The following is a 27,916-nucleotide window of genomic DNA, read 5'->3' as shown; positions in this document are numbered from 1 at the left end:
TGTGACCCATAACTTCAAAACGTTCATTATTTGTCAGTTCTTTATTTTATTTGCATTTGGTGCTAGCAAAATGAAACAATACAATAACCTATTAAAAACTATCGGGCCAATTTCCAAGCTTATTCTATAAAGAGAAGAAAAAAACAGACTTACATCGAAAATCTATATTGAGAGGAAGGAATGCATTCGGTAAAGTAGACCTATATTCCTATATTTTCACATATTTTACTGCTAAGAAGAATCATTTATTTTTATTTTATCATGGATTTTTTTCACACACAACGTGTCACACTATGTCTAACCATCTCCCGATCAGAGGCGTTGATACCCCTTTAGGAGCAGGGGGCGGAATATCAATTTTTCATCCATATATATATATATATATATATATATATATATATATATATATATATATATATATATATATATATATATATATATATATATATATATATATATATATATATATATATATATATATATATATGTGTGTGTGTGTGTGTCTGTGTCTGTGTCTGTGTGTCTGTAGGTCTTTATTACGATACGACACCGTTCAACCGATCGCAATGAAACTTTGGAAAGTTGGTAGGAGTATCCCTGGGATGGTTTCTGCCATTAAAAAAATTAAGCGTCACAGGGGCGGCGCCCCGGTGGTAGGATGCGGTTTTGCATGCAAAGTTCCACAGCGGCTATCATTGGGATCCGTTGATTAAACGTCCTGTACATGCTCAGTACATAGGGTCATGGGTACTAATTAATTCAAACTGTACCAAGCGCATCCATGAGCAATATGGCGCCTACATTCATTTTCTTTTTCTATGTTCTTTATTGTAATTTTGTAAAAGGATTTCCTCCAACACTATTGTTAGGTGTCAACCTGTTATGCACCTATATAGGCCATTGATTCCGATTTCAGCCTGGATTTGCTCCCATGACCTTTGTCCAACCCATAACAAACTATAAGGCAGTAATTTTCTCTCCAAGACGGATTGCTGTCCACAACTATCGAGCTTCATCTGCCCGGTGTTTTCATTTTAAAGAGCGCCATATAATCTATGGATATGATGGACTACAGTAATCGTTGACTAAATCGAACCAGCCACGTTTACCAGGGCCACAGCTGTCGTGTGCCCCGCAGCCCCGGCCTTCCACATGAGCACTAGAGAGCCTAAATTCATTTTAAATAGCGCCGTTTACTAGGGAAACGATGGACTACATCCAGCAACGGGCGTCATCCGGCACCTAGAGGTCCGGGTCGTATGAACACTATGACGCCTACTTTTGTTTTAAATAGCGTCATACACTATCATTAATTAAATCGAAATAGGGTAGTAGTACGGCGCTAGAATACAGATGGGTGCCCCGAGTTTCCAAGCGCCCTGCATGGCGGGGGGGGGGGGGGGGAGTCAAGGGTAGTGCTTAAATATATTGTTAAACAGTAACTTGGGCGTCCTCCTGTGGTAGAGTGACCCGGAGCACCCCGCCTCCCCCTTTTAGCACTATGACGCCTTTATTCGGTTTAAAGAGCACCCTACACTATAGACACGTCGGGCAACTACATTAGAAGGCCGAACCAAACGAGCGATCGCATCCAGTGCCCATGTGGTAGTGTAATATATGGCTCCCCGGGACGATCTGGCACAGGGAGGTGTTCTATCTCGCTATTACGGAGAATGATTAGCGTGTACCAAGGCTTTTATACAGCACATCTTCTTGTGGCGTTTGGGAGGTAGTGTGCACAAACCCGCGCCCCAACAACTAAGATACAAGAAATATAGCGCAGGATATGTTTGGGGTCATCCATAAATGACGTCACGCTTTTTTGGACGATTTTTACCCCCCCCCCCCTCCCCTCCGTCACACGTCGTCACAAAAAGCCAGACCCCCCCCCCCCTAAAATGACGTCACACCTCAGCCTACAACCCCCCTAAAAATTGCAGTTGAATTTTTTTTTAAAACATCGATATTTTAATCAATTCCTATAACAATTTATTAAAACAGTTTTCTAAAACGCGAAACGTCTAAAATTCGTTTTCTAACATTGCTTTTTTATAATGCAAAAGTATGACGTCGCACCCACTCCCCCTCATCACACACCGTCACAAAATTACGGACCCCCTCCCCCCCCCCCCCTTCGAGTGTGACGTCATTTATGGACGACCCCTTTACATGTAAATAGTTTATTTTTAGAAAAAAGGTCACACGTCTAAACATACACCATTAGCAACGTGTTGATGAAACCCTATATATATAGCCTAAAATGTTCCATCACCCAGTGTATGACAAGATCGCTTTAGCAACGCGAGACGGATACGCTAGTTATAGAAAAGCTGATTGATGCTACTATTAATAAATCTAATACCTCAAGCAAATGTTACACTTGTTCAATGAAAATTGACGGTCCAAATCTAGTAGGTATGACACTAACTGCAGAAGTGCAGACGCTAATGTGGAGTGATATTGTTACAAAAAGGAAAAAGGCCAGGCGCTCTGCTTGTCTAAGTCTGCATGTTGTAAGTCATAAAAAAAACTAGGCATGGCCTATTTAAAATTTACAGAACATTAAATGTGTACAAAATATGTGAGACACAACAATGTCAAATATCATTTTCGTTTAGATTCTCAGAAAAAAAGGGATACATTTTAATATCATAATAACAGTAGATTAGAAAAATCCAATTAATTAAACTCTTTTTTTTCTAATGTTGACAAGGGAGTTAATTTAAAAATAAATTAAACTCACGCTAAATAATTAAATTATTAAAATCTACGAAATGGCTAAAGTTAAATTGAATGTATGTGGTTTAATACGTGATGTACGTCGGCGGTTTACATTACACCACGGGGAAGGGGAGAAGAGAAATCTCGGCAGACATCAGTTAGAGCGTTGCGCCATTTTTAAAAATGTTATATTGAGGAATATATTGTTTGATATGTAAAATTAAATTTTAGAGAGGTTTATGAGTTACGGTTTTGGTTGCTATATCAGCATAAAAAACATTATAGATGCAGCCGTTTGGATAATACAGTGATGTGCCGTGTACGAGTGGTGCTTGCGGGTTGATGCGGCTAGGACAAGGACAGGGGTCGACAACCTGCGGCTCGGGAGCTGCATGCGGCTCTATTGAGGTCTAGATGCTCCTTGCACAAATATTAATAGTTATATAATATATAATTTCATTTTTACTGGACGGTGGGGTAAGACTTTACCCTGCGTTCAGTGGGATGGAAGATAAGCCTGGTGAGAACCAAAGGCAAAGGATAGAAGCGTACGATGCAAGTTATTCAAACCGATATCCAAACCAGTTAGTCGGCGTTTGCCGTGTTGAGGCCTGACTGGCTAATGGGAGACACCCCCTGAGCCGGTGATATCCGTAAAGAAAAAAAAAAAAATTAACAGCTTCTAAAGTGGATTGAGTTAGTCTTAGAATAATATTATTTGATTACTAATTTTACTATTCTGTCAAAACATGTCTATGTTTTATATGAATAAATATTATTTCTTATTTAAAGCTATTTATTTTAAATAACAAATCAAATTTATTTACCTAATCCTAATCAAATACCAAAATATTGAACTAAAATTGTGGCTCTTTAAAAACGGAAATTTTGTAAATTGTAACTTTTGGCTGTTGCGTATCAAAAGGTTGCCGATCCCTGGGCTATGAGAATGAGTCAGGTGTGGGTCGGTACAGTGTTGAATTTTTTTCAGATTGCTGTTTATGTGTCGTAAGGTATATTTTATGGTCGTCTGTTATTTTAATGTATTGAATTCTCATTAAAAATTAAACTCTATCAGAACCCTTCCAAAAAAACATAAAGACTAAAAGATTACAATTGCGCCAATTTTTTTTTACACACTCCTTATAGAAAGATAATGATGCAGTCAGCTGCTTATTCATTTTGCTTTAATTGCTTTGAGGGGATATGCGAGTGTAGCACTATCGTATAACAAATCATTAAATATCTGTTCCCAAGATAATACATTTAAAGAAGATTTACCGTGGCGGAGCACGGGTATGCAGCTAGTTATTAATTAAGCCTAGGTGGTCTTCTTAACTATAAGTTCCCCCTATTTCCACAACTATTCTGTGCCTTACTGTAACCAGAATCTAGATAAGTGGTTCTTTATCTGAGTTCGATTGGACCCCAGGGGGTTTGGTTGTGTCAGTCTTAGAGATATATTATACCAACAGGTATAATTTGCTATCGGATTTTGTCAGCCCAGACAATAAAACTATTAAGAAGGGTTCGGTGAATGTGCATAAAAAAACTAGTGGAGTTCTGTACCTCAAAAAAGGTTAAGAACCACTGATCAATTTGGAATGCTATTCAAGCGTGGCATTTGGTATTGAAACAACTTTTTGCCGCCCTATCATACGAAATTTTGTAAAGCATACAATTCATCTAGATTCTCTAGATCTAGACTAGTCTAAAAAAATAGATTTCAAGATGCTAGATCTCTAGATCTATTCTAATACTAATTATTATTAGATCTAGATTAGATCTGCTGTTAAATCTAATTTAGGTATGTATATTTAGTAAAAGGCTAAAAGGAATACATAAATTATTTTAGAGTAGAGATCTATCCTACAAATTAAAAATTAAAATTATTTTTGTAACAAAAAATTATGTAGACTCTCTTCCTCTACTCTCTAGATCTAGAATCTAGATCTAATCTAGTGTTTTAAAAATTCTCATCCTTTCCACACTACAAAAATTATAAATGATTACACTGATACACTAACTCTTAACTTTTTTTTACTCTTATTCTTAATCATTGTATTAAGTATTTATTATATAAATATAATAATAAAAAAATTTAATATTATAAATATAATTTATTAAATTATTAATGTTCATTTTTTAAATATTTAAAATTTTAACTACAACAGAGTTTAGCATTAAAACAAGTTTACAGATTCCTTTAACTGTACTTTAACAACACAATGTGATCATTTTGTTTTGTCATTATCATCATCATTTCTGTGGAGCATAGGGACACATCCACACCTCTCCATCATACTTTGGGCAATTCCTCCAAGTTGGGTCCATGACATACCGACTGCTACTGCTTCTCTCGAAACTGAGTTTTGTTTTGTAGTTGTTCTCAAATCAAGTTATTTTAATGATGACTTAGTGTGTTATTTCTTTATATTTCAGTAAATGACTAATAAAAGAAATAAAATTACAGTTTAATGATCCAGTATTAAAAAGCTTTTTATTAAATTTATAGGCCATGAAAAGAGGATAACAGAAATGTCAGCAAGAACAAAAAAAATTATTGAGCAGGTGCGAGGAATCTTTGAAAGGCGCTCTTTATCTTGGGTATGTAATAATTGTTAATCCCTATATTTGACTTGTGTCCTAACACTGAGATGACAAAGTGCAAAAATATATAGCTGTGATATAGTGCATACTTTTCCTAATTGAATTTTGAAATGTATATAACGTTTCAATGACTTAAATTTCAGCAATATCCTAGACTGATTCCGCTTGGGAACCTAGAAGAAACAGATGCTTTAGGAATCTCCCTTCATAAAGAAGCAGTATCAGGAACTAGACGTTCTTTAAAAAAAGTGTTACACTCTGGTAACATTTAAAATGTAGAAAAAAAATAAGCTACATTTGTAAAAATAATTAATTTATAAAAAGTGGGACGAGTTCATGTACTAAGTTTTATATTTTAAGTGTCCATATTTATTCCGGAATGAATGAAAAAAGCAATGTTTTTAATCAATTTTAAATATAACATAAATATTAAGATATTTTTCCTGTACATACATTATTATTAAAAATACATCCTAAGTATATTAACTGCATGCAATACATTATTTTGTTTGATTCTTTTTTTAGTGTGAGTATTTTGATTGTAATGATTTTTAAGACCAGGTGTTTGTTTTATGTTGTTTTTATATATTTTTTCAATTCTTAAATATAGCTATTTACGTGGATTATCCAAATGATAAAGGTCAGACACCCTTATTTTGTGCATGCTCTAGAAACAATGAATCCACAGCTTTTCTCTTACTACAGTATGGTGCAAACCCAAATGAGTATGTTGCTATGTTTTTTATCGTGAATTGGAATAGTTTCTTAGTAAGTTATTATAATAACTATAATAACTATTTACTTGGACAAATATTAATGTTTATAACCCTTTTTAAACTGGATCAAGACTATTTTTGGTCCATTTGTAACTTAATGTTAATTCATAGGCACATGAAAATGAAATAAAGAGTTATATTTTTTCTGTTACACTGTGATCATTCTTTATCATCAATTTTAAAATTATTTTTTTCATCCTTTCACATTTTCTTTTTAAACTGCTTTTTAAAAAAATTAAATTCAGAAAAAGTCAAGATGGCATTACACCAACACATGCTGCTTGCTATGTGGGCAATGTTAGACTTGTTGGGAAGTTAATTGAGGCTGGTGGGGATCTCAGACTTCATGACAATGATGGAAACAGCATGAGAGATTGGGCCAATATGAACAAAGATGGAAAAACACGACTACGAATGTTGCAGTTTTTGGACAAAACTCACTTTTATGCTATGGCATATAGTGGGGATGCTGTAAACGTTGATACATTTACTAAATATGCTAGAAGGTGAAATTTTTTAAAATACTTGTATAGCTGGATTATTTCCTGGTGTTATTTTACTGCTATTGGTTCCATAACATTGCTCTTTTTTTCTGGTATTATTTCTAGTCTATATTACAATTTGATTTGCATTATTTTCATACTTTTTCAAAAAATGAACTATTGTTTATTAAACACTGCAACTTGTTATATTCTTTTCATAATCATATTGCCCAATTTTTCATGTAGCTCAAAAAACAGTTTTAATCCTAAATACTAAGTATAACCCTAAAAATCCATTTAGTACCTTTCAATAAAAATCTTGGAATAATTGTTATTAATTTTTACTTGATATGAAAATGCTCTTCAATTTGTCTTGAATTGAAACGGTTCTGTTTTACAGACCACAGAAACAGACATCAATAATGGAAATTATGAAGATAAGAACAGGTAGTGATACAAGCTTTGAAAATCTCAAAAGAGTACACAGTATGGGATTTGGAAAGGTTGGTATTATTTTAGGGTCTTCAATGCATTTGCTGGCTTAGAACTCTCTGAGACATGTATAATGTGCACTCGTGATTCAAGTAGCTTTTGAAAAAAAATACCTGTAAAATCTAAAATAAAATAAAATAGCCTGAAGGAATTACATTTAAAACAGATGTTAATCCAAAAAATGCTGTTTCTTAGCAGCTGTTGAATAGAATAAATATTTAGGCCAACTCATAGAGTGTTTTAAGAAAATGAGGAACTAATTTCCAGTTGTATCTTTCTCTTTTTTTCCCCCTTTAGGTTTATTTAGGCAATGATAACTCTGGAGGCATTATTTCAGTGATACCTCTAATCAGCGAAAATGTCCTGCATGTTGTCAGGGCTACACGATTTGACTGTGGATATGGCACATTTATGGAGGAGTGAGTCTCAGCCTACTCCTGTTTGAAATTTATTTTACTTTAAGTGTTATTATAGAATAAAATGTGAATGGGTATTCAATTTATTATGGTGGCTTAACAGTCTTAAAGAAGGTGCTAATTTTCCTAGCCAAATGAGTGATTTATGAAAGATGTTATAAAGTATGACAATTTTGCCTTAAAAATCCAATGTTTCTAATAATGTGTGTTTACCATTCTGTTCTTTTGGTAATTTTAGATATTTTTAAAATTTTAAATTTAGTTTCTAAAATTGTATTGTTGCTTATTCTTTACATTTTGTTTCAGAATGCACTGGGTCACAATGTTGGTAACAGTCAAGCAAAAAAAGACTGACGTTCAAGGGGAAGAAGGTCTTGATCTTCTGATAACAGATGCTGAATATTCAGGGTAATTGTGTTTTCCTTACAACAGTTATATTTTGTTGATGTTTGTTGACTAGTGTATTACTGTTGCAAATATTTCATCATATTTTTAGACCACACATACATGATTTTCAGAATCTTTCTTTACCTCAGGCAATGTAATTCCTGCATCGTTCATCTCCTTTACTGCTAATCTTCTTCCAAGTGATTTTTTAAGTCTTACATTATTTCCTTTTCTTATAATTACCACTCTATTTCTTAAAGTCATTATTTTATATCAACGGTTTATGCAGATAATTGTAACATATCTTTTATATGTTTCTCACCTCTCCTTAAAGTTGTCGTTTTAGACACTATTTTCAAAAATTGCTCTAAAAAGTTATATAATCAACCACCATCCAATGATTTAAATTATTAATATTGCAATTTTTTGGCTTCTATCTTTTGTTACTACTAGGAAAATAAGACATCCGAACATCTTACTCCTAATGGGAATTTGTCAATCTATCTGTTTTGACAGTATGATGCTGGTATTTGAGCATGTAGAGTCATCTAATTTGTACCATTATTTACACAAATCAGTAAGTATCTCACCCAATAACAGTTTTGGATATATCATAATAATTAGTTTTTATTTATTTAAATAATTTTAAAAATTACAATATATGGTTATCATAAAATTCACCCCTAAACAATAAAATTTGTTTGATAAATGCTCTGTAAAGTGCATAGTAAAGAACTCTGTAAAAGGAACACTAATGTGATTGGTTCCTTTGGGAGTCTGCTGAGCATAGTCAAAAAAAAAAAAATTAAGATGGTATGGGCATGTCACACAAACCAACAGCCCATCCAAAAAAATGCAGGGCACTGTTAGAAGGGTGAAGAAGGGGAAGGCAAAGATATCACTTGATGGAGGACATAAAAAAAATTGGACTTGGCTCCCAGTCACAACTTCTCAGAGAAGCAGAGGTTAGAGATAGATGGCAGGAAATTATGAGGAAATCAACTGTTGAGCCCCAACAACCCCAATAAGAGTTTAGAGATGATTGATTAACTGATTGAAAGTGTATGTGTGTGGAGAGATTTTAAACTAGTATTTCTGCTTGACTTATGTTGAAATCAGAGTATTGCTATTTAAATGACAGTAGCTTGAAATTCTTCCAAAATTTGGAATGAGTCAGTTGAGTAAAGTGTGCATAATAGATAATTAAAAAACAATTACCATTTGGTGATGTTTAGAGAAATGTGTGACACTGCTGTTTGATTACTACTAGGAGTATTTGTTGCTGTTTAGATTGAAAATCTCTGCTGGTTTATTATTCAGATTTTCCTTTTGTAGTTTTTGTTCTTTCATGCAATGTCCTACTAAACTTTAGAAGCTCACCATAAGGCTTTTCATTGAGATTTCTCTTCCCCCCCCCCCCCCCCCCCCCCCCCCCCGCCCCATTTTGGAAGACTCCTCAAGGGTTGGGTAAGGTTGTTTGTTGAATCTTAATAAATTTGAAAAGATTGACACAAAACATATGTAATTGTATATTTCTTTTTCAGGGACATCATATTCAGTATTACATGCAAATGACTATTATAAAGCATGTTTGTGCCGCTATGGAGTTTATTCACAATCAGTCTTTAATTCACTGTGGTCTCTCTTCTTATGCTGTGTATTTGGTTTCTGAAACTTTAGTTAAAGTTGGTAACTTTGAATACATGGTTGAAAGGTTAGTTATGATTTTGAGTTTGCCAATTAATCTAATAGGTAGATGGGAATTTTTTTTGCTTTGTTTGGGTACATTGTTCTAAGATTAACTTCTTGATTTTTTAATAGGGATGTTTTGTTTTTTTTAAACTGCAGCAGCAAAGCAGACTTAGGTAAACCAAGCCCTGTCTCCTCAGTAGCTCACAGTTGGCACCTTTATAATTGGATGGCACCTGAACTCATAGTGGGACAAGCCCCGCGTTTCAGTTCAGATATTTATGGCTACTGCTGCATGGTTTGGGAACTTTTCTCAGGTAAAGATTACACAATTAAATAAATCTTTTTCCAAACAACAATTTCATTATGTAGTAAATCATGTTTCAAAAAGTTAATTATATAATAATATTCTGTATTGTATATGATACTCAAGGTAAAATACCATGGGCTGGACTTGAAGCTCATGAAATCAAAACCAATGTTGTTGAAAACTTCACATCCTTGAGTATTAGTAATGCAAGAATACCAAATAAACTTAGACCTATTATTAGTTATGGTTTGCAAGTAAAGGAACCTGAAAGGCTTCAGAAGTTTTCACATGTTTGTGAATGGTTAAAATCAGATGTAAGTATTCAATTACCTTTTTACATCAACCTTTCACTTGAACCAAAAAAAATCTAATTACAGTAGGGTATCCACAAGATATTCTTACAAATAAAGCCTAATCAATAAATTGATTTGTCTTTTTACAACTTCAACAAGTGAATAATTTTAAATATATTGTTTACTGGTTTTAAAAAAAACTCCAGGTACTATTTTAAACTACTTTACAGTTTTCCAGCTACTCCCAGTTACCACATTGTTCTAAAGAATGGAAAGATAGATCTTCCAACTTTTTAGAACTATCTTCATCATCTACTGGTGCAGATACTGAATGTAGTGCAGGAGAAAACTGGACACAAGACAATCTACAGTTTAATCAAGGGTTAAATTTGTTACATTTTGTTAAAACAACATATTTTATTATATAGTTATATAAACTCATCTGCATTGTTTTTTAATTAGTGTGAAGTAATTTTATCAATGAGACATAACATTAATAGATCTGTAAATTTTAATTATCTTACATTATGAAGTGATGTTTTTATTTTCAAAGTTTTATTTTTCCAATGCTGCTACCATTAATATAGGCCTACATCATGATTTGTTAGGATTGCAATCATCAAACATTTATTTTCACTAAAGCAATATGTGCACACTGTTTTGTTTGAAAATATTTACAATATTTAATCACATGAGCTTGTTGTTTCTAATACAAGTTAAATAAAAAAAATGGATTGATCTTCATTTATGAAACACTTCAAGTTTCAGCGACTGCTTGGGGAATCAAGCTTACACACAAGCTTACCATGATTGGAATTTAGATATATATTGTGAGACACTTTCTTCTGTTTCTGACACAGTTGATTCATTTACCAAGTCACCAGTAGGTTTTTTATGTCTAGTAACCATTTTAAAAATTAATTATAAGGAAAAAAACTTGAACTAAGTTTTATTTGATAAGTATCTCATTTATCCAGGTAAAAGTAACCTGGTTATTACTGGTTGTGAAGACAAAATTTTTTTTTTTAAGCTCTTGTCTTTTGCTTTGGCTGAAGTAACAAAATCATTGTTTGAATTATAAACGTATGTGATGTGCAATTATTACATTTTTCAAATTAACAATTTGTATCTAGTTTTGAAAATTTTCCTTTGAATTTTCACCATACTTCTACCTTAGTTATTTTTTGTTAGGTCAGAATATAATGTGGATTGTTTTGTTTATTTGCTGATTTCTTATACATCATCATGGTTTCACTGAAATATGAACAATTATATTCCTTTACAGATTGTAACCATGGATAAAATTCATCCAATATCACTGTCATATCCTGACAATCTTGACAACAATCTAAATAACATGTATGAGAGAAACAACAATGGCATATTTTCTTACAATGAAAGACCACAAACTCTACCAAAGGAAACAATGCAGTCTTACTCATTGTAGGTTATAGTTACTTTGATATCATGTCTGCGAAAAAAAAAAATTGGAAACATAATTGAAGTTATTTTCTTTCCTTGATGATTTGCTTTTAGCTTGGTTTAAAATATATTTTCACACATCTTTCTTTGACCTATCCTATGTTCAATTCATGTTGACTTTTAATTTAGAACACAAGTAGACAACAAGAATGAACATTATGTGACTACTTCTGTGAGAAAATTAACAGAAAGTTTTCAGCAATACTTAAATCAGGTAAAAAAAAAAATTAATTTTGTACAGAAAAATGTGCAGGTATTTTTTTTTTTTTAAATTTTAATTTGAGTAATATTTTTTAACAACAGAGAAGACTAGTCAGTTATTAGGTTGTTCCTGAGTCCTCCCAGCTTTAAATTGAAATTAACATTAAAAATATTAAAGTAAAGATGACTGAGTAGTAGAGTCCACACAATCACTTTACAAATGGGGGTCATTAAAACAATTTCATTTTGCCTGCGGACCAAGTCTAATTGGAATTTTTTACTGCTAAAGTTTAAAATCATTACAATTTTCTAATCTTATAGTTTAACCCAAGTTGATTTATATATAAAAACATGGTTAATGAATTTGTATCCACGCCCTTTAAAATATTTTCCAATCATTTTATAGTCTAGATAAGGTTGCTATAAATGATTATTGAAGGCTATTTTTTATTGATAATCATTTCCCAAAAAAATTGAATTAAGTTTTTTTTATTTTGTGGTATTATAGGTATTGTAATATATTATTTTTAATAAACTGTATTTTCAGCAGCATGAACTTCGTCAAGCCATTATAAAAGGTAGCATGGTGCCCAACGGAAAAAATGCTTCACTTTCAGTAAGTTCGTTTTAATACTCATAAATGCTTTCTTTTAATAACTTGGTAGAAGTTTAAAAAAAACAACCGCTCCTATGCCGTCCATTCACTTTTATGTATTTTTAAGTCTGCGTTTAAATTTGATGAATATATTAATACTAACTGAAATGCATATTAATTTTTTTAAGCATAGGACTTTCAGCTAATGTTTTTTTTTTTATTAATACTTGAGTGTGGGATGCATTTATCATAGACAAATATTTCATCCTATTTAGTCATAATTTAAGTAGCAATTTTTATTCAAATAAATGCATTTTAAATAACTACATTTTTATTCTATAGTCTTCTGTTTGTAACTCTTCAACACTTAATGTTGGCTTTAAAGAAGGTAAAAGTTTTTAAAATCCATTGTCTTAAAACATTAACTTGAGTACATTTTCCTTTAAGGCCGTTTCATTCTTTTCCTCAGTCATAATGTATTTTGATAGTTAGCTTGGAGTACTTCAAAAAGAATTTTTGACTGACTCATTTTTACATAGAATCTTAAAATTTTTTCACTCCAACCATTCTATCAGCTTGTCAAATATCTTCACAAACTAGTGGAAACTCAACCTTGATTACCAACAGTACACCCAAGACAAGTATTTTGAAAAGTTCTGATTTGCCAACAAACATAAATCCAATTTTCTTAGCTAAGAAAACATTGAAGGATGCTGCATCTTGTATGCGAGACCAGAAGGAAAAGGGAGACAATGGAGATAAGGGAAAGAAGCCCTTTGTTCCAGTTGGCTATTCACAAGTAAGTGGTTTAATATTTATAAATGTTGCAGTTATTTATTTGCCCTATAATATATTTTTTTTTGTAAAACTAAGAGATAAAAATCATTATTATTATGTCTAAAAACATTGCATTTGAAAAAATATTTACCATTGGTAATTTTTTCTATTTTAAAATAAGATGTGTTTTTGCAGGAAGGAAAAGATAAATTGGCACCATCACCAAAAAAAATTTCATCCATACACCACAGAGATTTTCTTCGTGAAATCAAATTAGTTCATGATATATTAATTGGGAAATCTAAACGAATAGCAGACCAAGATTCTGTGACTAATTCTAACTCAATAGAGGCTGATCACACTCAGAAAGTTACAAGGGAGAAAGAAGGGATCTCATCATTAAATGCTAATTTAAAAGGTGCGAATGGCATGAGTTCTTCAAAGTGTCTAGAGATTGGTCATTCAGAGAATAATCAATCAATTGCAGAAAATGAGGATGAGACAAGAGAAGTTAATGTGTGGTCATTAGACACCACAAATGAATATCCCTTGGATACTACCCAGGAGAAGTCTTTTAAAAATATGTGTATTAGACCTTCAAGTGATTTTGATAACCAGTTAGTAGCTTCATATAATGCAATGCTAGAGCCTACAGACAAGCATTCTGAAACCAATGAAAGTTCAAACTCAGCCCTAACTTTCACTAAAGAATCCAGTAAGTTACTATCTACTTTATAAAACAAAACTTTGGAAAAAGTCTTTTGTGTTAACTCATACAAAATTTAATAAATATTCTACAATATTTACTTTAAGTGCCAGATTCAGAAAAAGTTAACCATTGGATCTATCAGAAACTGGAAAATATCAAAGATAAGCTTTGTCACAAGGCATCAATGCCAGGTTGGTATTTAATGTAATTATATGTCAGTGTATTTTAATGCATCTGAGTGGCTGTGTGAGATATACATAAATTAAAAGTGATGGAAATAAAGGTTGGTTTACAAACTGAACTTGCTTACCCAATGAATTACAAATCATCATCATCATCAATACAACCCCCATAATGCCAAATCCTTATCAATAATGCACAACTTGCACTCTATTTCAAGAGCTTTTAAACAACTCCCTCTGAGCTTGTGGATTCAATATTTTCATTAAAATATTACTGGTAGACTCAAATTAATTTTTAATTGAATGTTAAGAACTGATAGCTTCTTTCCTTGTTTGGATTGTTATAGATATTTGGAACAAAAACATTGCAGAAATCTAGTTTAATTGGCTTTGCTAGAAAACATGAGCCCCCTCTTCCCCCCCCCCCCCCCCCATGAAATGTAATGCACAATTTTTTAAAAAGACTTCTACTCAAATGTTTAGAAGTGTAGTGTTTACATTGTATGTTATTACCAACCATTAAATTAATACTTTTTTTCCTGTTCATCTGTTTGATTGGAAACAAAGTCAATGCCACAGATTCCAGCAATAGTCTTCATGGTCTAAAAGACATCTCATCATCATCCACTCTTGTGGAGCAAACATCTGGCAAACCTCTGGAAACATCTAGAAAAGATCTGGAGATACAAGAGAAACTGATGAAAATAAAATCTGCGCAGTCAATCCCAGAGGTTTGATCTTTTGTTATAAAATACTCACTTATATTTATAAAAACCACCATTAAAATCAATGAATTGGAGGTAAAACAACTTTCATATAATCCATTTTTTTTATTGATCATGTTGCTTTATTTTTTTATTTTAAAAGAACTGTCATTTCCGTTTAAATTTTTTATTGTATTCATTATTTTTCCAGTGTGCACTTTGCAGACTAATAATATTTTAATGACAACTGCGCTCACATCTTTTTGTCCCCCACATCTATTTTGTTGTACATATTTCCTTGCATGTTTCACATTAGCTCCTGTGTTGCATGTCCTGTTATCAGGCATCAGTGATATAATTATCCCTTATTTTATCCCTTTCTTATTTCCAATCTATTGTTTTGTTATCATTTTTAATAACCATTTACTTATAAATAGGTAAACTTCAATTTAAGTGGTAACTTTTTGTTTTCTTTTAGGTATGTGGCTTTGACTTTGAATTTCATGAATATTACATCGATGATGACTTTGGCAATAATGAAAAAGATCCTTACACCCAGTTATCATTGCTGGACTGCAATGCCTCAACAAGAGAAAAACAAACAGATCTAGATTATGATTTTACAGAAAATGTCACATCTAAGCCTCCAATGTTTCCTAAACAATCCAAAACAATTTCTCAATACTTTGAGAGAAACTTAGCACAAGCGTATGGCAATAAGTCGCATTCGGCTTTAACATCAAGTCATACTGAGGAAAAGCTGAATAAAGTGACACTGAAAACAAGCTTGAGTGATAAGGATACACATAGAAGAGATAATGGTTCTGTTTCTTTCTCAAAGCAAGGTAAAGGATCTCCTGTAATTAAGACGAGAGAAGGTGTTCCAGCAAAGCTCAATGGTCGATCAATAAGTGAGTGTCATAGAGTGGGTAAAAGTGAAACAAGTGTCAGTTTGAGTTTTCCAGATGGTGGAAACAAAACGGAAGATGCTGATGATGATACCCTTTGTCAGATCGAAAAGGAGACTGATCTGAATACAGCTGGCCTAGATGATAGCATTATGGTAACTTGTCCAGAAGAGATCAGTGCAGATCCAGTGAAAGAAAACAAAACAATTTCTCCTGTTAAGATGAATGTGGAATGTCAAACCACTGCAGTAGAATCTAATCCTGTCCCCACAAATGACGATAGTGATTCATCAGATAGCGATATTTGGATACGCATGCAGTTAGATAAAATACAAAAAAAGATCAAGCGTAGAAAAGCTAGAGAAAACTATATTATCAGCAGTGATGAAGAAACTAGTGGTAACACTCGGCTACCTTCAGGACTCCAAACAAAGCCAAAGTTTGAGGCCAGTCACTCAAGTCATTTACATTCTTCAAAAGATGAAGAGGGAGAAGGAATAAAGACATTAGATTTCAGTAAAGATGAATTAAATGATGTACCAACAAAGATTTGTGAATCTTTCAGCAAAGAATTGCTCTTTGATTGTCAAGAACACAGTACTCAGAGTAAAACTAAAATATTCAAAAATTTTCACAAGACCCAAATCAGTGATTCAACAAGTTTGGAACATATCCAAACAAGGTAAAGCAGTAAATTTTATATTTTGTTTTATCAAACAATACAAGATATTGATAATTATTTTGCTTTATGTATTATTTTTCTCATAGTTTTGTTACCACAAATTTTAAAAAGTGTCTGGATAGTTAAAATCTTTTTAAAAAATGGCTACTATGGCCTTAATTGTTTGATATTAATCACAAACTGTTACTTTTATTTTGTCAGTGAAAGAAAACATCCATCCATCCTGAGAAAACCACTGAATGATTTCAACTGTGAAGAAACGGACAGTTTTCTGCAACCCAACAAGTCTCTATTAAGCCAGGTCTCACGTTCTACTGAGAGAGTTATCAGCTTCAAGGATGTAACCAGCAGCGAGGATGATAAATCTCAAACAACTAAAATTTCAGTTTTACCAGTTCCACACAAAAGAAAAAGTCTATTGGGAGAAAAACTCACTAATAAGGGTTCCAAAACTTTGGTAAATGGGAGAGAAAATGATACAGTAAAAACTTGGTTGGAGAATCAAGATTTTGTGGGATTGAATGATGTAAGTAGTAAATATTCTGTTGATGAAGACAACACCATGCAGAAGACTCCTAGGAGACTGATACCTAAAGACAATGGTTCTAAGCATAGCCTTTTATCAAATGTACAAAGTGCAGACGTGGATGTCCCTGATGCTGCAGCTCCACATTCATCTGTAGACAAGGCTAACAAGCCTCGAGCTGACAAAGATCATAGCATTGCACTTGACAGGAAATCCAAAATGATACATAGTGGAGTAATAAATGAGCAGCCATATTATTCGACGTTAGATGAACACCATCTAACCCTTAATTTTCAAGCACCAACAGGTAACAGTGCATGAAATAATCATTCTCTTTTAAATTTTTATCCATCATTTTTTCTCAATGTCAAGTTTTTGTTGTTTTTTTGTTTTTTTTTCAGTCAAAAAATCTCAGAAGAAAAAGTCTAAGATTGGTGTTCATAGATTTTATATTCCAGTGAGTAAAGTCCAATTATATTATACCAATACTGTTTAGGAACAAATCTGGGTTCATTTTATCCAGTCAGATATTGCAGTTGTGCATTTTCATTTTGTTTGCACTAAGTTACAAATATAAACATCTTAGGTAACATTTTTATCAAAAATTAATTTTATGTAGTTTGATATTGCTGACTGCTGTGTTATGAAAGTGTTTTTTACTTTTCTTTAGAGTGATATGTGGTCTAGGGGATATAAAGCAAGACTAGATGTGAGGCCATGTTCATCAGATCCTGATTCTCACAGAGTTATCACTACGGCTACAGACTCAACTACTGGATACACAGAAACACTACTAGACCAAATCATTCCTACAAGAAGGCTAAGATCTACCTTACAGATAGACTGAAAGCAATGCACTAATGCATGAAGAAAAACTAAATAAATTGAATTGTTTTTACTTGAGTCGTATTGGTTTAGATTAACAGAAAAATGTTGCAGAATAATTATAACTATTTTATTATATGAATGTTAATCCTCCAGCAATGTTGAACTGCTAAGTATTTTTAAATTGAGGGTGTTAAGTATCCCCTGCCAGGTTCTTTTAGTTTCTTTCTACAGGCTCTGTCAACATCTTTTTTCATTATCATAATTTTATTAATAAATTAAAATTTTGCAGCAGTTCTAAAGTACTATTAATCCCATTTAGAGACTTGTTCAAATTAAACAAAAGGAAAACTATCTAAAGAAAAAAATCATACTTAGTCTTCTTTCTGTTTCATCCATACTGTTAATTCAGTTTCTAACCATACTAAATATTTTCTGTTTATGCGTTGGAAATGTTAATGATGTGGCTGTCTTCTAGCACACCTTGAATTAACATAATTAGTTTTAAATTATGAAAGTAAAACAATTAAATACCTAACAAAATGTTTGCTTTCTTAAAAACTGATTTGTAGAAGTTGTATTTGTTTAGTTAACAATTTCAATTCTTGAGCGGTCATAATCAGGCTTCAAAACTGAGCAAATCGTTTAGTTTCATGTTACATTGTTGAAAAATACACTTATGGACTTCAAAAATACTTTCCATAGTATATGGATGGTGCACTTTACTAACAATAAGATAGGAATCGCTTGACTGGATTTTAAATGACTTAGTGTATGACATAATCCAAAAAATGATTGATTCTAAAAGAACTAAAATGGTTGGAGAAGTCACTACTAGCAAAAACTTTCCTACAATAACAGGCAGGTACAGATGGGAAGACATCAGAAAATGGATGAATATATGATGAAGAAAGCCCCTTGAGTATTTAAATTATCTGAATATATTATAATAGTCATTCTAATGGAAAGAAATTGTGCAATAATAATATTCAAGCCTCTATCTGAAAGACGCTTATTGTTTCAAAAGCTCTTCAATGTTATAGTAAATGTGCATTAAAATTTTTTTTATTTTTACATATAGGTAAATTAGATTTCTTCACCACCTCAGAATCTACTAGTAGTAAATATTACACTATACAAGGGTTTCTGGAAGTTGAAGCAATAATTTGAACATGTCAAAAACATTTGTATATGAGTTTTTATTTATATGACCATCTTTGATCTAATGAAATACCAAAACATTCATATTTCCAGTCATACAATATCCAAACAACTAACTTGGTCTTTGAGATAATCTCAGAGAAATTCTATGTGCTATTGAAGTCCTTTAAATGATTCAAGTCAAATGTTTGTAAATTTATGTTTGTAATGTATGCATGAAATGTGAGTTGTTAATTTGCTTGTAATTAGTAATATAAGTTATGTGTAACAGGAATGCTACACAGTTCAATTGCTCTTAACAGCTCACCATACAAACTTACAGCAACAGCATACATTCTTGATGCAAAAAGCCATTTATTCACAAGACTTGACATTAATTATACATATTTAAAAAGGCATGAAGTGCATCATTGGCAGTTGTACAGTGAAGACTTCACTGGGTTGAGAGCAATCTACTTAATAGTGTAATACAAGTGTTAATGAAAATGAGCCTCTGCTGAGTTTTCCAATCAAATCTTCACATTGGTTTTTGAAGTAACAAAAATGATTTTATGCATTCATTATGAATTAAAATATTTTAAAATCAACCTTTTGTAATAATAGGAAAAAATGTGACAAAAACCTTTAAAAAATAATAATGGATAATTAGAGATTCTGATGCACTAATACATGTTCTTATTTTGATTACGTAACACTGAATATTTATAGGATTCAATTAAACACGTGACATTTTTTTTTTTAAAATGTGACCAGCCAATAAAATGATTCATAGTCAATAGAATGTTATCCATATTTACATCAATAATGTACACAAATGTACAAAGCATAGTTAATCCAAGCAAAAAAACAACAACATGCAATAGTGGCATACACAAAAAAGGATTAACTTTGACATTGAGATTTTAAAAATATACTCATTTTTAACTATCAAGTACATGTATCTAAAATATATTTTGCTCTTATATTCTATAATCATCAGATGTTTTCTATTTCTAACAAAATCTCTTTAAGTGAAAAAGTTATTTAAAATCTCAATGTTCTACTAACCAAAAAAAAATCCATCCCAAAAAAAAAACAAAGAAAATATTTACAGCAGTGGGGGTTATATTATGACTGTGCTTAATAGTTGTTTTTTGTTTCAAATTTAATACATTAACCAACATCTATTCCTGACCTTGCTATCACGCCTATTTGCACAACTCATGTCACTGCAGCTGCAATGTACTGACCTTAATACAAATGTTAGTTAAATAAAAAATTCTGAAATTAACTGCATGCAACTAAATACAATCAAAAGTGTAGGTAAAAAAGTCTAATTGGGAATTCATCCCTAAAATAAACTGGGTTCACACAAAAACTATTTAAAATATAGGGGGAAAATAATGACATGGTCAAATGTTCAGCAACTATTTTGTTTGCTTAATAGTATTTACATTGCCTTACATAACTAAAAGTTAAAAGGGCTTTTTTCTACTTACTTAGCAAATTCAATTTTAAAAAAATTTATATAACAGAACTATTTATAACAAGCTTGTGTAAACAATTCTAAAAATGATTAAATTAATTATGAACTAAAAATAAAAAAATAAATCAAGTCGGACAAACAATTATTCTTAACTGGTGCATAATTTTCTAAATGCATTAAATTTACAACCATTTTTAATTGAATATACTCATCAAACAAATAAAAAGCACACGAGCAAATTAAATTTTATAAAAACTTTATGGTTGTGAACAGCTTTTATTGAATAAAAGTACACAAACTAGAAAATTTGTGTCAGATTTCAGTTTAAAAAAAACCTTAATTTGAAGGTTATATTTTTGTCACTGTAGCACAGCTACCTTAGTATGTTCAAAAAAATTTTTCTTGATATTTTTTTTGTATAACTTTTAGATGGTAAAGAACAATCAACATAAATCCTACAATAAAAATATTTCTACAGCAATCATGCTCAAATAAACTTTTAAAATATACAAATTAGATTTTAATCACCATTAGAAGAATATTTCACAATAAATGTATAGAAAAACCCAGCTGAAATTGTAGTCCCTAATATGGGTTTCAATTACTGGCTATTTTTTAAATTGACTTTTACCTTTGTATATCCTTATCTCCAGATACACTTAATGTATTACCTTTGATTATGTTTAACAAGCAACAGCTGGAAAATCAAACTTCTTATTTTCTAAATAAGACACGTTACCTGGGTAACCATAAGATATGAATTGTCAACCTTATAAACACTGATACTTCTTTGTAAGAAAAAATATAAATCAAAACCTCCATTTTTGTCATTAAATCATTTTTATATTACAAACAATAATATCAATGTGTTTCAAAAAGTGACTAGCACAAAAATTCATTTCTAACTGGCATTATTGTACATTAATTACAGAGCATAAAAAAAATAACAAAAGTTTTTCTTTGTAAACAGCTTTTTCAATCATGCATGATTTCTGTTTTCTAATTCTATGATTCAAAATAATTTGAAATAAAATAATGCAGATGCTGCATACCCTTGTCAGCAAGTCAAGGAAAAGAAGAAGGCAGTAAGTTTAAAATATACTTCAAACTTACAACTCTTGAATAATTTTCCAGAATTATTTAACAAGCTACCTACAACCAACATTTTTATTTTTCTAAAACTAAAGTTAACACAGTAAATACAGTATACTGTCATAATTAATTCAAGTAAAGTAATCCCTCTAATGTAATACTCAATTAAACAGTATAAATTTTAACAATTTTTCATAATATATGTCAAAGTAAATGTAAGCAAACATGTTGGCCTATGCAATTATTTAGAAATATTTCTGTAAGTGTCATACTTTTTGATAGCATTAGGAAGGAAATGAACAAAAGAAAAAAAATCACCAAAAATACTATAAACAGTGAAATATTAATATGCCAGTGACTGTAATGTAGCATTTAAGACAAGATAAGTGCAACCTAGATATTGACCTAATCATTAACAAGTGCAATTAGATCCTAAATTTAATAAAAACGAAATATCAAACACAGCAAAAAGATTTATAAGAAATAAACTGTCAGAAAATTAAGATATTTTGCTTTACATTTTTCTTAAACTGGCAAAAAAGTGTAGTGTTGCTGTGAAATAAATGATTATGCAATCTTATCAGAATGTGCAGAATTGAGAGACACTTAACTTTATTGCAGTTTATGCATGCTAATTATTAATGTAGAAATATCTCAGACGTGTCAGGTAATAGACTATTTCTAAACACTAATATAAATGGATGTTTTTTTTTTAAATTATCCTATACATTGTTGTATATACAAATTACTTAATCTTTTCTAAAAAAAATTTAATGCTGAAAAATAGTATTTTTATTTAAATCACAGTCTAACGTCATCTTTAATCAGAGCTATTAGAACCTAAACGGATTTTTTGAATAAAACTATAAAACACTTATAATTGTTCATGATAATTTATACTATTTTTAAACAAACCATTTATACCTAGTGAAGAATACTATTTCTAATAAAAATAAAATAGCAAACAATACACAATAAGTAGTTTCATGAAATTATGAGAATAAGGCATTATGCACTACAAGCTACTTCATATTTTTTTGTTGAATTGAAGTCATTTGAAAGGATTGCTCTAATAACGCTTTCTTTTCTTCTGAATTATATCATATATAATTTGCTCCAGCTAAACTGTACTAAAATTGCAATGTGAAACAAAAACATGAAAAATGTAAAGTTTAGATACAAAGTTTATAAATAGCTATAATCAGATCATTTAGTAAGGGAGTTCATCATCATTTTTGTTACAATGCATTATTTATTGAACACTTATTTTAAAGAAATACTGTTTAGTTTTACTGCTGTACGTACCCTTGAGAAATAATAAATGTTTGTTAATGAATCAATAGAAAATAAATGTTAATCACTTGTTACATTAATTAATCAGATCAAATTAATTTTTAAAAAATACTAGTTTTTTTGACAAATAATAGCTTACAACTTTAAAAAGAATGGTGAATTAATTAAAATATTACATTTTATAAGTATTATAAGTTGATGCACAGTATACAGCTTTTCACTAAGAAAATGTATTTTGAGAGCATGTTTCTTAAATTATGTCGATCATCAAAAATGTTTTTAAAATTTTCTTTCTTTCCAAGCTATTTTTTTAATTAGGGTATGAATTAACTCAACACTGTTAATATTATGTAAACAAATATTTCTATTTACTTTAGATATTTAGTTAGAGACTCTAAATTAAAATATGACTAGAAAAATAAAAAAAATGATCTAGATTTAGTTTTTAAAAAGTGTAGAAGCTTTATTTTTCTACAAGTTTGATGCAATAAAAAAAAATATCACTTTAGGTACCAAAAGCATAAATGTCTATGATTAAGACCACTTTTTACATTACAGCAGCAACAATTCAATATGTACAACTATTAAATTAACTGACCACAGGCACAAATTATGATGTAAAATTTACTTAAGAAATAAGAGCAAAGTAAGTAGTGTAAGTAGAATTGACTAAACAGACTTTGCTAATCATTGCTAAAAAATGCTTGGCTGCAGTATACAGCCATTTAACATCTGATTTAATAATTTATTAAGAGTAAACTTTTGAAATTAAATACATTTTCAAAATGTTTTAGTATAATAAATCATGCACTATAGATGTTCATTGGTAAAAATCACATGATTACTTTTTCAAGTCAAAATTGAATTGTAAGGGTTTTTGTAACTGCAACATTTTCAGAGAACAGGATGTACATCTTCTGATAACCTTTCAACATAGGTAACTGGAAACATCCCCTCTTGGCCATTTAATTCCCCTCGCCACCAACTGTCATCAACTTTTTGTGTAACTTTAATAATATCGCCTTTCCGAATGCCAAGTTCATCACAGCCTTGTGCATCAAAGTCAAATATTGCACGCACACGCTGAACCTAAATCAACAAAGGTTAAATGTTGAATTTGTTAAGCACAACTTTAATTCAATATGAAAAACATTGGGCTGAACTTTTTTTTTACAAAACAAACATTGAAACTTTTTTTCTCAAACATGTTCTTTTAACATGAAGTATTATTTTTTAATTTAATGTCATTAACCAGTGTTGTTTCTGATCTACGACTATAACAACAGAGGTGTAGCTAACAGTTACAAAACAAATGAGAAAAAAATCAAACCTCAAGATCATGATTGACCATATCTTTGAAATAGATGTCATGAGATCTACTGACTGTAGCTTTTCTGTGATAATTCACTAGTTCATTTATGGAGTTGAACTTGACCACCCAAAGAAAATACTTGCCTCCACCATCTCTTAAAACCTTAAAATGTTGAACTCCAGACTGAAATCTAAGAGAATTAAAAAATTTACTTTTGCACATATAATTAAAAAAATATAAAACAGCATATATGATTAAAAAACAATACAGCAAATGTAAATATGTTAGGATACTTTGCTTACTTTACTGTGATTGAAAATTCCCCTGGTGCACTTTCACTGTTTCTAACTAAAAATGCACCATCTGGCTGTTCTGTTCGTAAAAGCATCTCTTCTGCTTTTGTCCTAGATATTTTACCTAAATACCACCTGAAAATAGAAACAACAAAATGTAATACATAAAACAAAACTGGTTATTTAATGTTAATTAATACAAATAAAAAAAACATAAGTCAAGTTGAGACAAGACTTCCAACTGTAAACTAGTATATACATGATTTTAGACAATAAATAGTTAAAATAGTTACTCACGAATGTGGACACATTTCAATATAATTATGAGGTACATAGCCTTCTTTTCCATTCAGTTCAGCTTTGTACCAATTTTTGTCATCAAAAGTGCTCAAAATCTGAAACAATATTATTTTATATTAATTGTTTTAGGCAAACAACACACTGTCACTGTATTATACACAATTTTTACAAAAAAAAACAAAAAAAAAACAATAGGCCTACATACAAATGAATCAAAATTGAATATGTTCACTCTATGTGAAATTTCTGATGGTGTATGAATTTATCCTAAACAACAATAATATATAATGTGAAATATGATAATAAGCACATTTTAGTTCCAACATGAATAAAAACAAACAATAGCCTACCCAATATTCTAAAAATTTTTTATTTCAATAATGGTCAATCCAGGTTTTAAAAATTTAGGTGGACTATGAGATCACTATCATTTAGAAAGTCATTAACAATGTTATCTATCCAAAGAATTGAAATCATAATAATAAACAATAGTCCCATACTTTGCTAGTGGTTTAAGTGGGTGTGTCTATCAAGAAACAGAATTATTTTCTGAAAACAATTACACCTAAACAGATACTCCTTCATGATGTTTTAGAATCTCCATGACTAGGCATTTTGATGAAAATTTCAAAATGATTTTTTTAATTAAAAAATGTATCAATAATAGCTAGAGCACGCTAGTAAACTAAGCCAATTTTGCATATTTTAACTTTCTGTGCAAAGTCATTATTACTGAAAAAAATTCTAAAGTCAGGTCAGTCTGTGGCACCCTCCCCTGAACTTGGCTGAAGGAAATAATATTTTACCTGTGACCTTCATTAAAACAGAATTTACTTTTTATTTTATTTTTATTTTTAGTAAACGTGCTTAACCATTAATGTCCCGTAACGCCCGCTGCCGCCCGACACCGTTAATGTCCCGTAACGCCCGCTTACAATACGCATAGAAAAATTAAATTTGTTTCATTAAAATTTGGCCTACAAATCCTAATTTTTAACTAAACAGGAAGTCGGATGGTTTCAGCATCCTTTTCCGGTCTTATAATTTCAATGGCGCTTTTGAAAGATAAAAAATAATAGTTTCTTTATATCTCGAAATTTTCGACTCATCTGTCGTATTTTTAGTAGATTTAATATTAAAAATAAATAAAAATAATGCCTCTAAACGTATCTAGGCATGTATTTTATGAATTATATATGTTAAACATAACCAAATTGATATTTAAGTGTTAAATTCGATGCATAGTTGTTTAGACAAAAATAAATAAAGTTGACTACCGAAAATGACCTGTTTTGAATTTTCTCCGACATTTTTTATTTTTATACTGTACTTTTACCGAATATAATATATTCTATTTAATACTGTTGGATAGCCAGGTTTATTCCCAACATTAAGCAGTAGTTTTTATCTTAATTTTCAATTTCATTTAGACAAAAACAAATATTTTGTGAAACTATTCACTTGATCATACAGAGTTATTCTCCTTACATTGGGCCGTCATGGGTGGAGTTTTGGTAGAATGAATGGGACATTAATGGTTAATCTTACCCAATAAGTAATAAAAATTTGAAAATTAATTTTAATTACTGTTGTAAAGTGAGATAAACAGCTTAATAAACACGTGTTTTCTTGAGGGGGTGTGACCCGGGTGTGGCACATTGCAATTATAACTTTATATTTCTGTGTTTTATGACTATATTTGTTCACAATGAGCATGCTATGCTTTTAAAATTGATAAAGGGTAGGTATACCAAGTTACAAAACCTGCAATGTAACAAATAATTCATATTTTCAGTTTAAAAAATAATAAAAACGATCATCAATGAAGAAAGCGTATTTTTAGGTGTGACATAAAAAAAGTCATAAATCTAGCCAAATGATTGGATTCTTACGCGGCACACATTTTCCCACGCCTCGTTTTCACCAAAAAAGATTATAATAAAATGGCATTATTGAGGGGTGATCATTTTAGACCGAACTCATCTCATAAAGACATTAAATTATTACCAGTTAATTGTAATGTGTGTAAAATTAATGCTTTCAAGTTTTAAAAGCACATAGTCTGGTTTAAAAAGGGAGCGGTACTTTACAGTTATTTGATTTGAAAGACAAGAAGAAAATAGGGCTAGTTTCACTAAGGCGCCGCTTGCGAGACAAACATAGAAATTAGGTCAAAAGTAGATCTGACTATTCTTAAATAACAGACTTAAATAAAAACGGATAGTTCCGATTTCTAAAATTGACGATGGCTTCATAATCATAAGTTTTATTCCTCTACCAAATAGTGAAAGCGAAACTGGTCGCCAACCATGACTTTGTTTAATGTTGGTGTTTCCTGTGTTAAACACTCGTTTTGTAATCATAATAATCCGTAGGCCTAATCATAATAATCAATGTATTAAAGTTGAAATTGAAGAACATGAACTCTTAATCATCTAGTGACTTAGTCTTTATTCCAGATCTACTCTTTCTAGTTCTACTCTAAATTTATTTTAAAAGTCTAAGTCTAAGCAAAAACTTTCTAGAGTAGACTTAGGCACAATAAAGTAATATTTTTAAAATTAAATTGTTATTAATATAAACTATTGAATCAATAAACAGTTATGATTCTCGCTAGGCCCTTTAGTCAAAAATAATTTTAAATCATTTAGGCCTACACTTCACCCACTGATGCGACTTCTGACTTCACATCTCAGTGCAGTGTGACACTGAAGTGAAATTTTATTTAGCCGATGAAAAACAAAGTTAGAGCCAACAAATAATAGAACTATACGCGTGATTTAATGTGAAACGGGCAACCATTAGAATAGAAAACTATTTACTACCTTTAAGATGTCTCCTTTTTTAAAACTTAGTTCATCGTCAGCTGTTGCTGTGAAAGGGTGTAGTGCCACCGCCTCCATCTTGTCGAACTATTTTTGTTCTGTTTGTAATTTTGTCTTCCTGTGCTAAGATTTCTGGGAATCAACTGAATGTTTTAACTGTTAAATATAGGTTAGGCTAAGCCTAATCCTAAAAGTTACAACAGCCAAACCGATTTCTAGATTCCAAATACCACCCTTACAAATTTTTTTTATATTAGTCGACTGATAGTTTGAATAAAATAACCAAAAGATGCGTCACTGATCGAAAATAATTAATTCTTGTATCTTCTTCCTTGTTCTTTATTTGTACAATTAATTTGTTACATATTTACGTAATTGTTGTGCAAATAGACGTTTAAAAACTAGACA

The 27,916-nt window shown here is 31.0% G+C and overlaps 3 protein-coding genes across 8 annotated transcripts in view; 1 reads left to right on the top strand and 2 right to left on the bottom strand.

Annotated features, from left to right (window-relative positions):
- The window catches only part of LOC131955027 (helicase with zinc finger domain 2), a 38,204-nt gene extending 37,992 nt beyond the window's left edge, over positions 1–212 (bottom strand). The window contains exon 1 of the mRNA XM_059318931.1: positions 154–212. The gene's annotated coding sequence lies outside the window, so the exon portion shown is untranslated. The remainder of the gene's footprint in view (positions 1–153) is intronic.
- On the top strand, positions 78–18,300 carry LOC131955028 (uncharacterized). 6 transcript variants are annotated; one of them, XM_059318941.1, is made up of 26 exons: positions 78–189; positions 5,237–5,328; positions 5,475–5,592; positions 5,942–6,056; positions 6,353–6,613; positions 6,990–7,092; positions 7,379–7,500; positions 7,804–7,905; positions 8,338–8,461; positions 9,429–9,598; positions 9,733–9,890; positions 10,007–10,197; positions 10,407–10,558; positions 10,939–11,059; positions 11,462–11,619; positions 11,788–11,872; positions 12,407–12,475; positions 12,797–12,842; positions 13,030–13,253; positions 13,427–13,946; positions 14,045–14,131; positions 14,690–14,853; positions 15,305–16,416; positions 16,618–17,249; positions 17,344–17,399; positions 17,613–18,300. In XM_059318941.1, the coding sequence occupies exons 2-26, from the start codon at positions 5,260–5,262 to the stop codon at positions 17,787–17,789; spliced, it is 5,136 nt and encodes a 1,711-aa protein (XP_059174924.1). In that variant the 5' UTR covers positions 78–189; positions 5,237–5,259; the 3' UTR covers positions 17,790–18,300. The 6 variants fall into 6 exon arrangements, with proteins under 6 accessions (XP_059174924.1, XP_059174925.1, XP_059174927.1 ...); XM_059318942.1 differs by lacking the exon at positions 78–189 and adding an exon at positions 4,124–4,196; XM_059318944.1 differs by lacking the exon at positions 78–189 and adding an exon at positions 4,422–4,528 and having other exon boundaries at positions 9,736–9,890.
- A 647-nt stretch (positions 18,301–18,947) lies between these two features.
- LOC131955026 (growth factor receptor-bound protein 2) lies at positions 18,948–27,841 on the bottom strand. The gene is made up of 5 exons (XM_059318929.1): positions 27,509–27,841; positions 24,681–24,778; positions 24,393–24,518; positions 24,109–24,280; positions 18,948–23,867 (listed from the first exon to the last, which is right to left on the bottom strand). Exons 1-5 carry the CDS (start codon positions 27,584–27,586, stop codon positions 23,673–23,675), a joined length of 669 nt encoding a protein of 222 aa, XP_059174912.1. The 5' UTR covers positions 27,587–27,841; the 3' UTR covers positions 18,948–23,672.
- Positions 27,842–27,916: the final 75 nt, after the last annotated feature.

The sequence above is a fragment of the Physella acuta genome, unplaced genomic scaffold (genome assembly GCF_028476545.2).
Source record: "Physella acuta isolate Inbredline_101_S28 unplaced genomic scaffold, ASM2847654v3 ptg001049l, whole genome shotgun sequence".
NCBI classification, from domain to species: domain Eukaryota; kingdom Metazoa; phylum Mollusca; class Gastropoda; family Physidae; genus Physella; species Physella acuta.
Note: the sequence above shows the minus strand (reverse complement) of the source record. Positions and strands in the feature narration are given on the sequence as shown.

Excerpts from the sequence above, each read along its gene's own strand:
- LOC131955028 (XM_059318941.1), top strand. The coding sequence starts at position 5,260 with ATGTCAGCAAGAACAAAAAAAATTATTGAGCAGGTGCGAGGAATCTTT. Across the intron at positions 5,329-5,474 it reads AAAGGCGCTCTTTATCTTGG|CAATATCCTAGACTGATTCC; the intron begins GTATGTAATAAT and ends CTTAAATTTCAG. Across the intron at positions 7,093-7,378 it reads ACAGTATGGGATTTGGAAAG|GTTTATTTAGGCAATGATAA; the intron begins GTTGGTATTATT and ends TTCCCCCTTTAG.
- LOC131955026 (XM_059318929.1), bottom strand. The coding sequence starts at position 27,586 with ATGGAGGCGGTGGCACTACACCCTTTCACAGCAACAGCTGACGATGAA. Across the intron at positions 24,779-27,508 it reads AAAAAGGAGACATCTTAAAG|ATTTTGAGCACTTTTGATGA; the intron begins GTAGTAAATAGT and ends ATATTGTTTCAG. Across the intron at positions 23,868-24,108 it reads TGGTCAATCATGATCTTGAG|GTTCAGCGTGTGCGTGCAAT; the intron begins GTTTGATTTTTT and ends TTGTTGATTTAG.